At 36.4% G+C, this 12,084-nt stretch overlaps 1 protein-coding gene across 1 annotated transcript; it reads left to right on the top strand.

Annotated features, from left to right (window-relative positions):
* Positions 1–1,939: 1,939 nt before the first annotated feature.
* rassf1 (Ras association domain family member 1) lies at positions 1,940–11,448 on the top strand. Its single transcript, XM_087801412.1, has 7 exons — positions 1,940–2,073; positions 4,135–4,535; positions 7,093–7,205; positions 8,536–8,640; positions 8,713–8,992; positions 10,872–10,987; positions 11,044–11,448. The coding sequence occupies exons 2-7, from the start codon at positions 4,244–4,246 to the stop codon at positions 11,191–11,193; spliced, it is 1,056 nt and encodes a 351-aa protein (XP_087657538.1). The 5' UTR covers positions 1,940–2,073; positions 4,135–4,243; the 3' UTR covers positions 11,194–11,448.
* The last annotated feature ends 636 nt before the right edge of the window (positions 11,449–12,084 follow it).

The raw sequence follows: 12,084 nt of genomic DNA, 5'->3' as shown, positions 1-12,084 counted from the left end.
AAATAGCCGATCAGAATGATTTGATCACTGTAAAAAAAATGTTTTGCTTACGAAAGTGTCGTGGGTGTGGCCTGTGGCCTCCTCCCAGATGGACATACTAAATGTACCTCACCAGGGTGTCCTCCAGGAGGCACTCTAAAAAAATGACCGAGCTGATTCAACTGGCTTCTCTCTGGGCGAAAGAGTATCGGTTCTACTCTGAGTCTCGACTGGATGACATACCTTCAAACTTTTTATGTGGCACATAAGGCCTTCATTACTTCACTCGGTGGCTTCATCTCGATTCTTTCTAGCAGGTTCAGCTTCAGTTCTCACGTGATCTTGCCACTGTATACCCAGTATTCGGCGTAGGCATCTATTATGGAACACATCGACTGCTTAGTGGTCTCCTTTGTTTATTTTCCGTGTTTCACGTCTGTATAACAAGACTGGCACCACTAGCGTTTTGTAGAGTCTTAGCTTTGTTTTCTTTTTGTGATGCTGTTGAAGCTCCAGATCTTCTTGAGTCTGATGAAGGCATTTCTTGATTTTGATAGTCTATCCTTCAGGTCCTTCATTCCAGGAACTGCTCTACCTCTTTGATGTCTTATCCACTGATCTGAGTTATTTCCTGGTTTCTTGCATTAATCCTCATTGTTTTTGTTTTTTTGTGTGTTGATCTTAATTCCTGCTCGTCTGACTTCTTCATCCATCCTTGTCGTTTTATTCTGAATTTGTTGTTTTGTAGAGGAGAGTAACACCATGTCATCTCGTTGCCAATTTCACTGCTAGGTTTTTGTGCAATGTCAATAAAAAAAAGTCTAAAGTCTAAAGTCTATCTGCGAAGTCTAAGTCATCCAGTTTTTGTGTGAGCTTCCATCTAATTCCATTTCCTCCCTGTCTAACCGTTCTTCTCATGATCCAATCCATCACAATCAAGAATAAGAATCCAGACATATTGTCAACCTTGTCTGACACCGGTTTTAAAATCAAACCACTCTCATATTTCTCCCTGATCTTCTACTTCTTTACATTGGAAGTCTTCATAAAAAACATTCCGATTATCTTATCTTGGGATTCCATACTTTTCCATGATTATCCACAGGCTTTTGTGATGGACAGAATCAATTTTTTTACGTAAGTCCACAAAAATCAGAGAAAATCTCATCATCTGCTTGTCCTTTCTTCACAAAGACAGAGAGATACAGTTATTATATTGTTCAAATTACAATATATATATATAGTAATTAAGGGAATTTGACAACCTTCATGAATCTCGTCGCCTACTTTAACAACATAGACATTTTTCATATTTGATCCAGTTTATAAAAATGTTCAGAAAAAGTAGATGTATATGTATATACTGTATAAAAGAAGTATAATAGAGCCAGCAGAATGGTTACATTTAAGCATGATAAATTCATGTAAGATACATTTTCTAAATTAGGTATTTTTTAGATGCTGTCTATTAAATTAAGTTTAGGAAATCTTGGTTTTATCGTGCCAACATTTTTATATTGTATTTAAAAGGCAATACAGAATTTTGTATTTATGAAAATTATTATCAAATTATCAAACTGTATATGTAACAAAATGCATTTATGTTGAAAATATTTGAATTATTTTATTCAACTACTAAAAGAAAAAGAAAAAACAAGTTCAACCTTTCAGCAGATGATATTTGAATTAAATTATTAAGAAAAAAATCATTAAAAAAAAACAATCATCAATAATATTCGGATGTTATTGATATACTTCCATATATCCATATAAGTATATTCCTTACAGAAAGTATATTCTTAGAAAGAAGTGTGAATAAAACAAAAAAAAAGAAACACACACAAGGCACAGAAAATGCACCAGGAGGGCGAGAGGTGTGTGTGTGTGAGTGTGCGTGTGTGTGTGTGTGTGTGTGCCAAAGAGGATCTCTGTCATCATGGTTTATACGGACCAGATTACTCAGTAATCTCCGCAATACTGCGCATGCGCGGACTGGAGTACCATCGGCTGCTCGACCGTCTGCTTTAAGCACTAGTTTAACTGTCTGGTCCAAACATCTCGTCCCTCATGAGGTGACCACCATCAAACTAACAGGTGAGAACATTTTTATTTTCCTTCTCTAGTCAGTGAATCTAAAAACGTGTTGAGAGTTTGAGTTTCAGTTAATCGAGTTCGGCGCTCATTGGAAGAGCATCTTCTCTCGACTGTCACTCAAAATAACAAGAATAAAGATTAAAATAAAAACGTTTTATCTTATCATAGTCCTGACAGAATCGAGCGAGACTATGCATGGGTGATCCGGGTCACATTGAACGGCTGGTATGTACCGGGCGGTGACCCACTTGGCACGTTGAGTTTTTGGGTCCTTCGTATTCAAGACACATTGAGTGTTGTTTAAAAAATAAAAACAAAAACCCCACAAACACCACAAGATGGGAGATAAGACGGTCTAGTCTGACTGGTTGGGGGAGTCCAGGATAAAAGTTTAAAGTCAGGAATCTCAGCTCGAGATTCCAATCATAGGTGTAACAAAACCAGGAAATAAACACAAATACAAAGTTAAAATACTCCTTATCATAATTGTATTTGTTTTCTAATGGATTTGATATAAAAACCAAAGGTTCATTTTGTGCACCTGCTCCTATACCTTTAGTTTGTCTCACCAAAGGTTGACGTATATTAAGATAAAACTTTATATTCACTTTACTTCATGCATACAAAAAAATGTTTGAATGTATATATTAAAAGTAATACAGAAACTACACACAAAATCTTAGGTCAATAAAATGTGTGACTATTATTACAATTGATGTTGTTGTTAATGTTGTTGTTGTTGTTGTTCATTTGTTTTTTCTCGCTGATTCCCTAATTTGGGTCACAGGCTGGAGTCTATCTCAGCATCCTCGGACTGATCACAATCCTGTCAGAGACACACAACAATACACACACACTCACAACTACACATGATTTATAGAGTTCTCAATCACCCTCTGTATGTTTCTTTGGAGCGAGGAAATGGGAGTGCCCGGAGTAAACCCACTAAAGCTATTATTATTATTATTATGTTTTTGTTTTTTACATTGGGCGCATACTTTTACTTAATTTACTTTTAATTTTCTCAAGATGTACTAGCTATAACTGTAAACCCGTATATACTGTTACAAGAATAATCCCTAATAGCCAGCTAGCTTGTTAGCAAGCTAGCTGTGTGGCTGAACTAGTTCTTGTTAGTGGTGTGTATTGGCACGAATCTGGCAATATGATACGTATCGCGATACAATGGCAACAACAAGATATATTGTGATATATCGTGAAACTAGGATCAAGATTTTATTTGTAGTATTGTCCAGTACTTGACTCTGGTGTTGCAGAATCTACAGACCACATGACTCTTGACCCTTGAGTCTTAACTGCTTTCATTTGTTTTGAAACCAAAATACGTCCAAACATCAGCTTTAAAAGCTGCTGGAGTCGACTGTATCCTCTCGTCCTCAGTCATTGCAGGGATCCAGCTGGATTTTTTTGGTCTATTAGCTGCGGAGGACGTAACGGCTTCTGCCATCTAGCGGCCGGAAGTTTAATTGCCACACAAAAATGAACAAACAATGATATTAATATTTTAATATATTTGCATCTTAATTGTACGTTTAAAAAAAAAAGTGAAATTGTTTTATTTGATTGAATTCATATAATAAAGTCCTGTTAAATATCGATACAGTATATTTTTAAAAATATATATTGTGATATTTTATTGTAGCGATATTTCATTACACCTCTGGTGTTGATATAATTAATTGAATGAGTTATACATGTGTTTATATCTGTCAGTGGTCATGGTTCTGTATCTTAATAGTGAAAACAAAGAGAATATAATTTTTATGATTCGTTTTCTTACAATGTGTGTTTTTTTAAGCTTAATATCATTAGTTTAACACCCTTGTGACCCACATTGGTAAACAAGTTTAAGTATGTTTTGATATATGACTTTATCCATACATGTTGTTTAGTTAACAGATTAGTCTGGATTATGGTCGTCTTGGCGTCCCACTCACAGATTCCTGCTGACTGAGATCAATTGACAGCAGTTAATCTTGTGTGCAGTTTTTGTGGAAGTGTGTTTGTGTGTGTGTGTTATAATGATGCTTCTGTTGTCAGGCTTCAGGAGGATTATCACCACATCAAGACTCAGATGTGGAGCTCATGGTCGTCGTCAGCTCCGACTCCTCCGCTCACCTGACATGTCCTGGTGTGACCCGGCACTAGGATGTCCAAGTGCGAGCTCATCGAGCTGAAGGACCTCAGTCTCAATGATCCCATCGAGCTGGCAGCCCCCGCTCCCCCCGCCGCCCACGCCACGGTGAACCGGGGTCACCGAGGACGCTTCCAGGTGGTCCGCCTGGTGGGCGACAACGTCCGTATCGAAGCACCCAAGTGCCCGTCGGGAGAAGAGGGAGCGGGTCATGAGTTCCGACCCGACAGCCACACTCACCTCACCTGGTGCGACCTGTGTGGGGAGTTCATCTGGGGGCTGCTATCAGGGGGGCTTCGGTGTACATGTGAGTACACACTTTGTTCTTTTGGAAAATCAAGATGGAGTGGTGCAGCTTCATGAAGCAGTAGGTGGCGCTGTTGGCTTAAGAGTCATGGCAGGTTTTATTAAACTAGTTGCTGAAGGACTGTCCATCATCAGACTATTCTGGGATTGTTCTCCAACATTATGGAAGAGGAAGGTATAAATAATGAGCCTGTGAAAAAAACGAAACCTGGATTGAAATGGTGAAAGATTGCGATTAAAAAAAATAAACTGTAAGGAATATACGTATATATGTATATCAATGCCATCAGAATATTATTGAAATGTTTTTTTGTTTTTTTTAAATAATTTAATTCAAATATCATCTGTTGAATGGTTGAACTTGTTTTTTTTCTTTTAATAGTTTAATCAAATCATTCAAATATTTTAAACTTAAATGCATTTTGTTACACATATAGTTTGATATTATAATTCGATAAATACAAAATTCAATATTTTCTAATGGGTAGCCTTTTAAATACAATTTAAAAATGTTGGCACTATAATACCAACAGTTCTGAAATGAATTAAAAGGACAACATCTTAAAAAATATATTTAATCTAGAAAATGTATTTAACATGTATTTATCATGCTTAAAATCAACAATTCTGCTGGCTCTACTATACTTCGACTATACAGTATATACTACTGTACATCTACTTTTTCTAAACATTTTTCTAAACTGGATCAAATATGAAAAATATCAATGTTGTAGGCGACGAGATTTATGCAAGATGAAATCTAAATCTAAAGATAAACATAGATCAAAGAAAAAAGAAAAGGATACAAGGATTAGCACGAGGAATGAACGAGTCCCTGAGTCTATTAGTGTTGCATCTGGGGAGGAGCTTTATGCTTATTATCATTTCGATTAAAAAAAATGTGTGCACTTTTTGCCCCCTGATTTCATTTTATTTCTTAAATTTAAAATCATTGGTCAGTCATAGAAATGTATTGCAACTAGAATCACAAACATTTCAGTTAAAATAGCGCCATCTAGTAGGCTTGTAGGGGTCACTTCATGAAGTTTCATGATCCCATCACCAGCTGAAAGCTATTTCTGGATGTGTTAAAGGTCTGCTACAAAACTCACAAACACCTTAAATAAAACATATAATTCACCAAATGTCATGATATATGGCAGACAGTTCGACAAACTCTTTCATTTATATCTTTTTTCTTCTTCTTCTTACACCTTATTAGTGTAAAAGCTACAGTTTGTAGTTGATATTTTTGCCAAGCTGGTTTTTAACTGTAGGCACTGACCTAAATAAAACCTAAGGAGCCACTGATGATGAATGACGGCGACTGATTCATATTGACACCACTCAATGTAGAGACCGGCGTTACCATGGCGATCATCGTGAATATATTTCTTCAGTGTTTATATTTGAATAATTGACAGCGTCTGGTAAAATGATGTCATCGGCTGGTGTGGATGACATCATCATCACCAGCCGATGACATCATCATCACCAGCATGCTCCACGGACAACATGGACGCCGGCAAACTGAGCATATACAGTATAATGTCATTATTTTTATTCAATGTTTTTTCCACCATTTTGTGCGTTTCCTTTTCCCACAAATCATTTTAATTAACTTTATTTGTCGTATTTGTGAGTCGTCCTTGTCAATCAAAATATCCTATAAAATAATAAATCATTTTTACACTTATATTACATGTTGTGTTTAAAAACATTGTCATAAAACCAAATTAACTGATCATGTATTTCTCCACGAATCACAAAATATACTGTATATTTATTATTTATATATATATTTATAGTTGTAAATACATCCATTATTAAATGCAATATTTAAAACGTTATTCATGTATTCTGTTTATACTAAATTGCACTATTTTTAACTTATTAATATTTATATTTATGCTTTTTATATAAACATTCATTCTGCTGTTTCTTTTCCAGTTCCACTGCTGTTTTCTGTGCAATTACAATAAAAGAAAGTCTAAAGCAGACCTGGGCAAAGTGCGGCCCGGGGGCCACACGCGGCCCTTTGACTGTATTTATGCGGCCCTCGTAATGTCAAAGTATGACCATGTAGGTTCTAATGCATTAACAAACTATTTTGTTTTTATTATTAATTTAAATTTTCACACTTATTTACCTTTTCCCTCCTTTCTTCTGTGTCATTTCTCAAGTATATATTAATCCCTCCAAATTTTTTTTTAAGTTAGACAAGGAATGTTTCGAAAAAAACTTGTATATACAAGAATAAAATTGCAGCTTATTTAGCTTAATAAATGTCACGGCCTAATGACAAACGTCCTTTTTTGAGGGATTTTCTCATCTTTCTTTTTACTTGACGGCCCCTAACAACATTCACAGAATCTAATGTGGCCCTTGAAGAATTATAATTGCCCACCCCTGGTCTAAAGTCTAAAAGTACAGATAAGTCAATCATTTTAAGGATTGTTAACCCTTGACAACTAGTTCTATAACTTAATTATTTTAGTTTCTTATTTCTTCTACGTGCCATTTGTTTAATAAAACTTGTTTTATTGTCTCTCCGCCAGACTGTAACTACACGTGTCACTACCGCTGCCGGCCGTTCATCCAGCTGGACTGCAGCTCGGACGCACACCTGAGCGACCAGACGCAGCCGTCGCTGGAGTCGGACACGAACGTGGTGAGAGACGAACCGTCGTGACGAGTGACCGTCGGTGACTGTAGGTGTGAGTCAGGAGCAGATGTTGGTGTCACCAGATCCAGCTCCGAGCAGCCGGACGCCATATGTTGTTTCGTGGTTTGAATCTGAGTTTTATTGTTGCTGCATATGTGAGGTTGTCGACTCGATCACTATCTGCTATTGTGTAGAGATTTTCTTTCTCTCGTAATGGTTGGAAAAGTCATTAATTCGTATGTTCTTTTCCTGTTTGTACATGTTTTCATTACTTTCTTCCTTGTGTGTGTGTCTTCATTTGAGTTGTGTACGTTGGCGGGTACGTGTGTAACTGTGTGTAATTTTGTGTTGATTCAGATGTTCAAACTTGTTTGGTCAGTGCTATTATTTTTGTATGTGTGTGTGTTTACTACTATATTGGTGTGTTTCTTCCTTTGTGTGTGACACTTTTTATATAAGCAAGCGTAACATTTCCTTTGTTTTGAGAGAATCACGTTTGCTTGTGTGTGTTTTTTTGCATCATGTATGTGTGTTTTATGTTCGTGATTTATGTGTCATGATGTTTTTTAGTCGTCTGGTTTCTTTATGTCATATGTTTGTGTTTTTCTGTCATTTTATCAAACTTTTATTTGGAATTTTTCATCATTTTGTGTGTCATTTCACTAGATATGTGTCACTTATTCATTCTTTTCTTTGTAGTGTGTGTTTCATTTGGAGTGGATTTATGTTTTTATTTACTTTATTACCCTGTATATGTGTTTCTGTTTTGAGAGTGTGTTTTCTTTTTATGTGTGTGTTTGTGAGAGTCACTTTTGCATGTGTTTGCATGCCTTTTTTTAATTTGTTTGTGTGTGTTTCTTTTGGAGAATCCAATAATGACTTATTATAAATGAATAATAATAAATAACTGGTTATTTATCAAGAGAAGATGTTTCACTTTGATTGTTTTAAAAGATGGATTCTGATGGTTAACTTGACCGTGTCTGTCTACTGGTTTGAGAGGAAGTGGGACGTCCTGCAGACACCATTTTGATCTTTATTATGTGGGCGGAGCAAATGCAAACGCTGAGGTCAATAGAGCAGAACCCTGTGGGCAGAGACAGATGGATCTGTACAACATAGAAAGACATGAAGAGGACCTGGAGAAGAACCAAAGATGCTACAACTGTCGGTCAGGATGGAGCTAATACTGAGGTCGATCTGTGTTTTACTTCCTGTACTTTTCCTTCCACCTGGCTCGACAGGTCAAAGGTCAGACCTAAGGGCCCTATAATCGTAGCTTGATGATAAAACATCTTAACATGGCTTTATTTAAATGTTGTTTTTCTTCATTTAGGATGAAAAGGTGGACGGAGGTAGACGAGACTTGACGTTTGTGGAGGTTCAACAGAAGGTCAAAGAATATAATTCTGAGATTAACAGTAATCTCTACATGGTGATGGTGAGTGACAGGTCAAAAAGAAAAAATTAGCTCGTGTCATTCATCCAGAAACTCATTCCTGTGTGTTTCTAGAATAAAGACGGCTCCTATACCGGCTTCATCAAGGTCCACTTCCAGCTGCTGCGCCCCATCTCTCTGCCCGAGAGTCCCTCGGAGGACGAGGACCACCAGCCGCTCGGGACCATGAAGCGCAGGACCTCCTTCTACCTCCCTAAAGACGCTGCCAAGCACCTGCACATAAGCTCACAGACACGCGTGCGAGAAGTCATCGAGGCGCTGCTCAACAAGTTCACCATGGTGGACAACCCGGCCAAGTTTGCCTTGTTTGAACGCAGCGATCGACACAGTCAAGGTACGATTGTTTGATGATCTACTGACTCCTTAAGAAACATCTTAAGACGTTTTTATTTGTTCAGGCTTTTCCTTGATTTTCTGGAACTCCTGTTGTGTTATCAGTTTTATCTTGATCTTTAAAGTATATACTTTATTCAATATTGTTTTGATTGTTTAAGCGCTTTGTGACCCTGGTCTGGAAAAGCGCTGTATAAATAAAAATGACTTATTACTTACTTACTTACGTATGAAAGTACATCAGAATATTGAATAGTTACATTTTCAAATGTTGAAACTTTGAAAGTTTATTAATCCAAATGTTGTTGGTATTTTTTATGCATTTAATCTTGGTCTTTTAAATAATTGGTACTTTTATACCAACATTTAAAAGGCTATAAAATAAATAAAAAACACATTGAATTAAGACATTTTATTTTGATATTATTACAATATTAAACTGTATTTAAATTTGAAAAAATAAATCGAAAAATGTTGTTGAATTATTCAAAAAGTAATTCAACCTTTCAATATAGAAATTATCGAAATAAATTGTTTTTACATTGTAACTCAGTCATGGCCAGGAGCGCCACCTCCTGGTGGGAAAAAAATTCAGTGGGATTTTTTTTAAAAGGCGGAGAAAGAAAAAAAAAGCTTGTAACAAATTGTAAAGTGTTTGTGACACATGTACGCACACACTAGTTTCGTCTACATAGGGAATTAGTTTTTCCTACAATTTAGCACCTGATATTTAACATATATGACGCTAACGATCAGGTGTTCTTGTCTCATTACACGATAAAATAAACCTTAATATCTTAAACTATATATTTATATTATTGGGTTTTTAAAAAATTATCCCAATATTTACCCAAATGATTTTGATGACCAAGGAATACTCTAAAAGGGAAGAAAGATAAAAGTCTTTAAATTAATGTATTTAGCAAGTTATTTAGGAGTTGAACCAGTCATTTTTCAGAAAAATAAATCCAAAATAAAAAAGTTAATCTTCAGAAACATGATTATCAGTTGTACTCAGACTGAAGAGGGCTGCATAAATACACTCACAGGGCCACATTTTAACCTGTGTCTGCTTTAGTAGCTGATCCTTTTTCACTTAATTTACTTTTTTTTAAAAATCTTTTCAGTTTTGTCTATCCCTGTGTGGGTTTCTATAGAATGAATCAAAGTCAATATTAGTAGAATGCATCCACCGTTTTCCTGGTAGGGGTGAGAAAGGATTTGGTAATAGCTGTTATTAGAAAGTATTAAAGTCCAAGACCAATAGGGTGACCATATTATTGAGTTCCAAAAAGAGGGGACAACTATTTGGAGCGGAGTTTTCACAAAATGTGGAGAGGTTTTCTGCGGTTTTTTTTTTAAGCATTTCTATCTTAATTAAACGCTTATTCTGAATTCCCCAAAATACACTTAATCATGCCTCTTGAAGAGGCTGAAAAATACTTGTAGGAAAAAGTTGTGCTGGACAGCCTTTTAAAAACACATGATTTAGGATCAACCTAAGAACAGTGAAAGAAAAATAGGAGCCAATATATGGAGCAATTTCTCCACTTTTCATTTCAAGACATGTCGTCATATATGGAATCTTTAGTGTTATATGGAGACACGCATGAGCTAGTTGTTAGCATGTTAGCATGAACAGGAAACCTAATTTCCCAAAAACGAGATCTCCAGAGGTGCGACAGACTGGCGTCCTGTCCAGGGTGTCCCCTGCCTCTCACCCTATGACTCTGGGATAGGCTCCAGTCTCCCCGCGACCCCTGACCCCGGAATAAAGCGGTAGTCAATGAATGAATGAGATCTCCAGAGGGATTAATAAAGTCGATCTAATCGAATCTAATGTGCCTTCTAACCTCAACCCTAACGTCTTTGTTTTCTAGTCTACATCCGTAAACTGAGTGAGGACGAGCGTCCCCTTCGCCTCCGCCTGTGTGCAGGACCCAGCGAGAAGGTCTTCAGTCTGGTCCTGAAGGAAAACGAGACGGGAGAAGTCAACGTAAGTGGAAGATATTTTAAAAAAACAAACTCTTTGACTATGATCTTCCTCCACAGTGGGACGCGTTCAGCTTCCCTGAGCTCTGCAACTTCCTGCGAATTCTGCAGCGCGAGGAAGAGGAGCATGTGAGGCAGATCGTGAAGCGCTACGCTCAGGCCCGGGACAAGATGAAGCAGGCCATGAAGAGGATCGACCCTCATTCTTAACTTAGCTAATAATATTGTTAGTGGATGTGAAGCGGGTAAATAAAGGTTGGTAAAATGACGCAGGAATTTGCTGCTATTTTATAAGTTTTTAATGTATAATTTTAAGTAGTATTTAAACATTCCTCATGTGACGTTTAGTTTTATTATTCAGTGTGCAGCTATTTTTTTTCTTAATACGTGCACTTTAAATATCTCTGTAGTGATGTTTGAATGGACTCTGATGTTGTAAACATGGCCTCTAATAAAATGATATTGATATAATGTTTAAGGTGTTGTTGTGTGTATGATTTGTATGCGCTCTGAGCGACTTCAAGGCTTTGGTGGAAAGTCAAATATTGACTTTTCCTGACTGCTCTGAGTTCAGGAATAATTCTAATAAACACACAAAGCTCAATCAACTGTGAACAGTTGAAATACAGAACTTAAACTTTCAGGGGAGTCATTCAAGGTAGTCTGAGGCGATAAGTGTGGAGCGTCTGTGGTCGTCATTTGGATTTGTGGATCTCAATAAGACCAGAGGAAACCATTAGGTTAAGTTTCTTTTCACTCATTTTAGATAGTTTGTTTTAGTAGTATTTATTATATTGATTAAGCTAATATGATGGGTCTTAGAATGACATGTTTTACTTCCGTAAAAAATACTTGAAAAAATGTAGCTTTTATATTTTTACATCCTATTAATTATCAGGCATTATTTTCTACATATATTATTTTTCATAATTGTCTTTTTGTCCTTATTTAGTCCTTTTTGTATTATTATTATTATTGTTATTTTCTGGAACTTCTGTTTTGTTATCAATTTTATCTTGATCTTTAAAGTATATACTTTATTGAATATTGTTTTGATTGTTTAAGCGCTTTGTGACCCTGGTCTGGAAAAGCGCTATACAA

This window comes from Callionymus lyra, chromosome 10 (genome assembly GCF_982586985.1).
Source record: "Callionymus lyra chromosome 10, fCalLyr1.hap1.1, whole genome shotgun sequence".
Lineage (NCBI taxonomy): Eukaryota > Metazoa > Chordata > Actinopteri > Syngnathiformes > Callionymidae > Callionymus > Callionymus lyra.
This window is presented reverse-complemented; position numbering and strand designations above follow the sequence as displayed.

What these genes read in the sequence shown, in the direction of transcription:
- rassf1 (XM_087801412.1), top strand. Translation starts at nt 4,244, where the DNA reads ATGTCCAAGTGCGAGCTCATCGAGCTGAAGGACCTCAGTCTCAATGAT. An exon ending in AGGGGGGCTTCGGTGTACAT is followed by an intron (nt 4,536 to 7,092) that starts GTGAGTACACAC and finishes TCTCTCCGCCAG; the next exon opens with ACTGTAACTACACGTGTCAC. An exon ending in GTAATCTCTACATGGTGATG is followed by an intron (nt 8,641 to 8,712) that starts GTGAGTGACAGG and finishes GTGTGTTTCTAG; the next exon opens with AATAAAGACGGCTCCTATAC.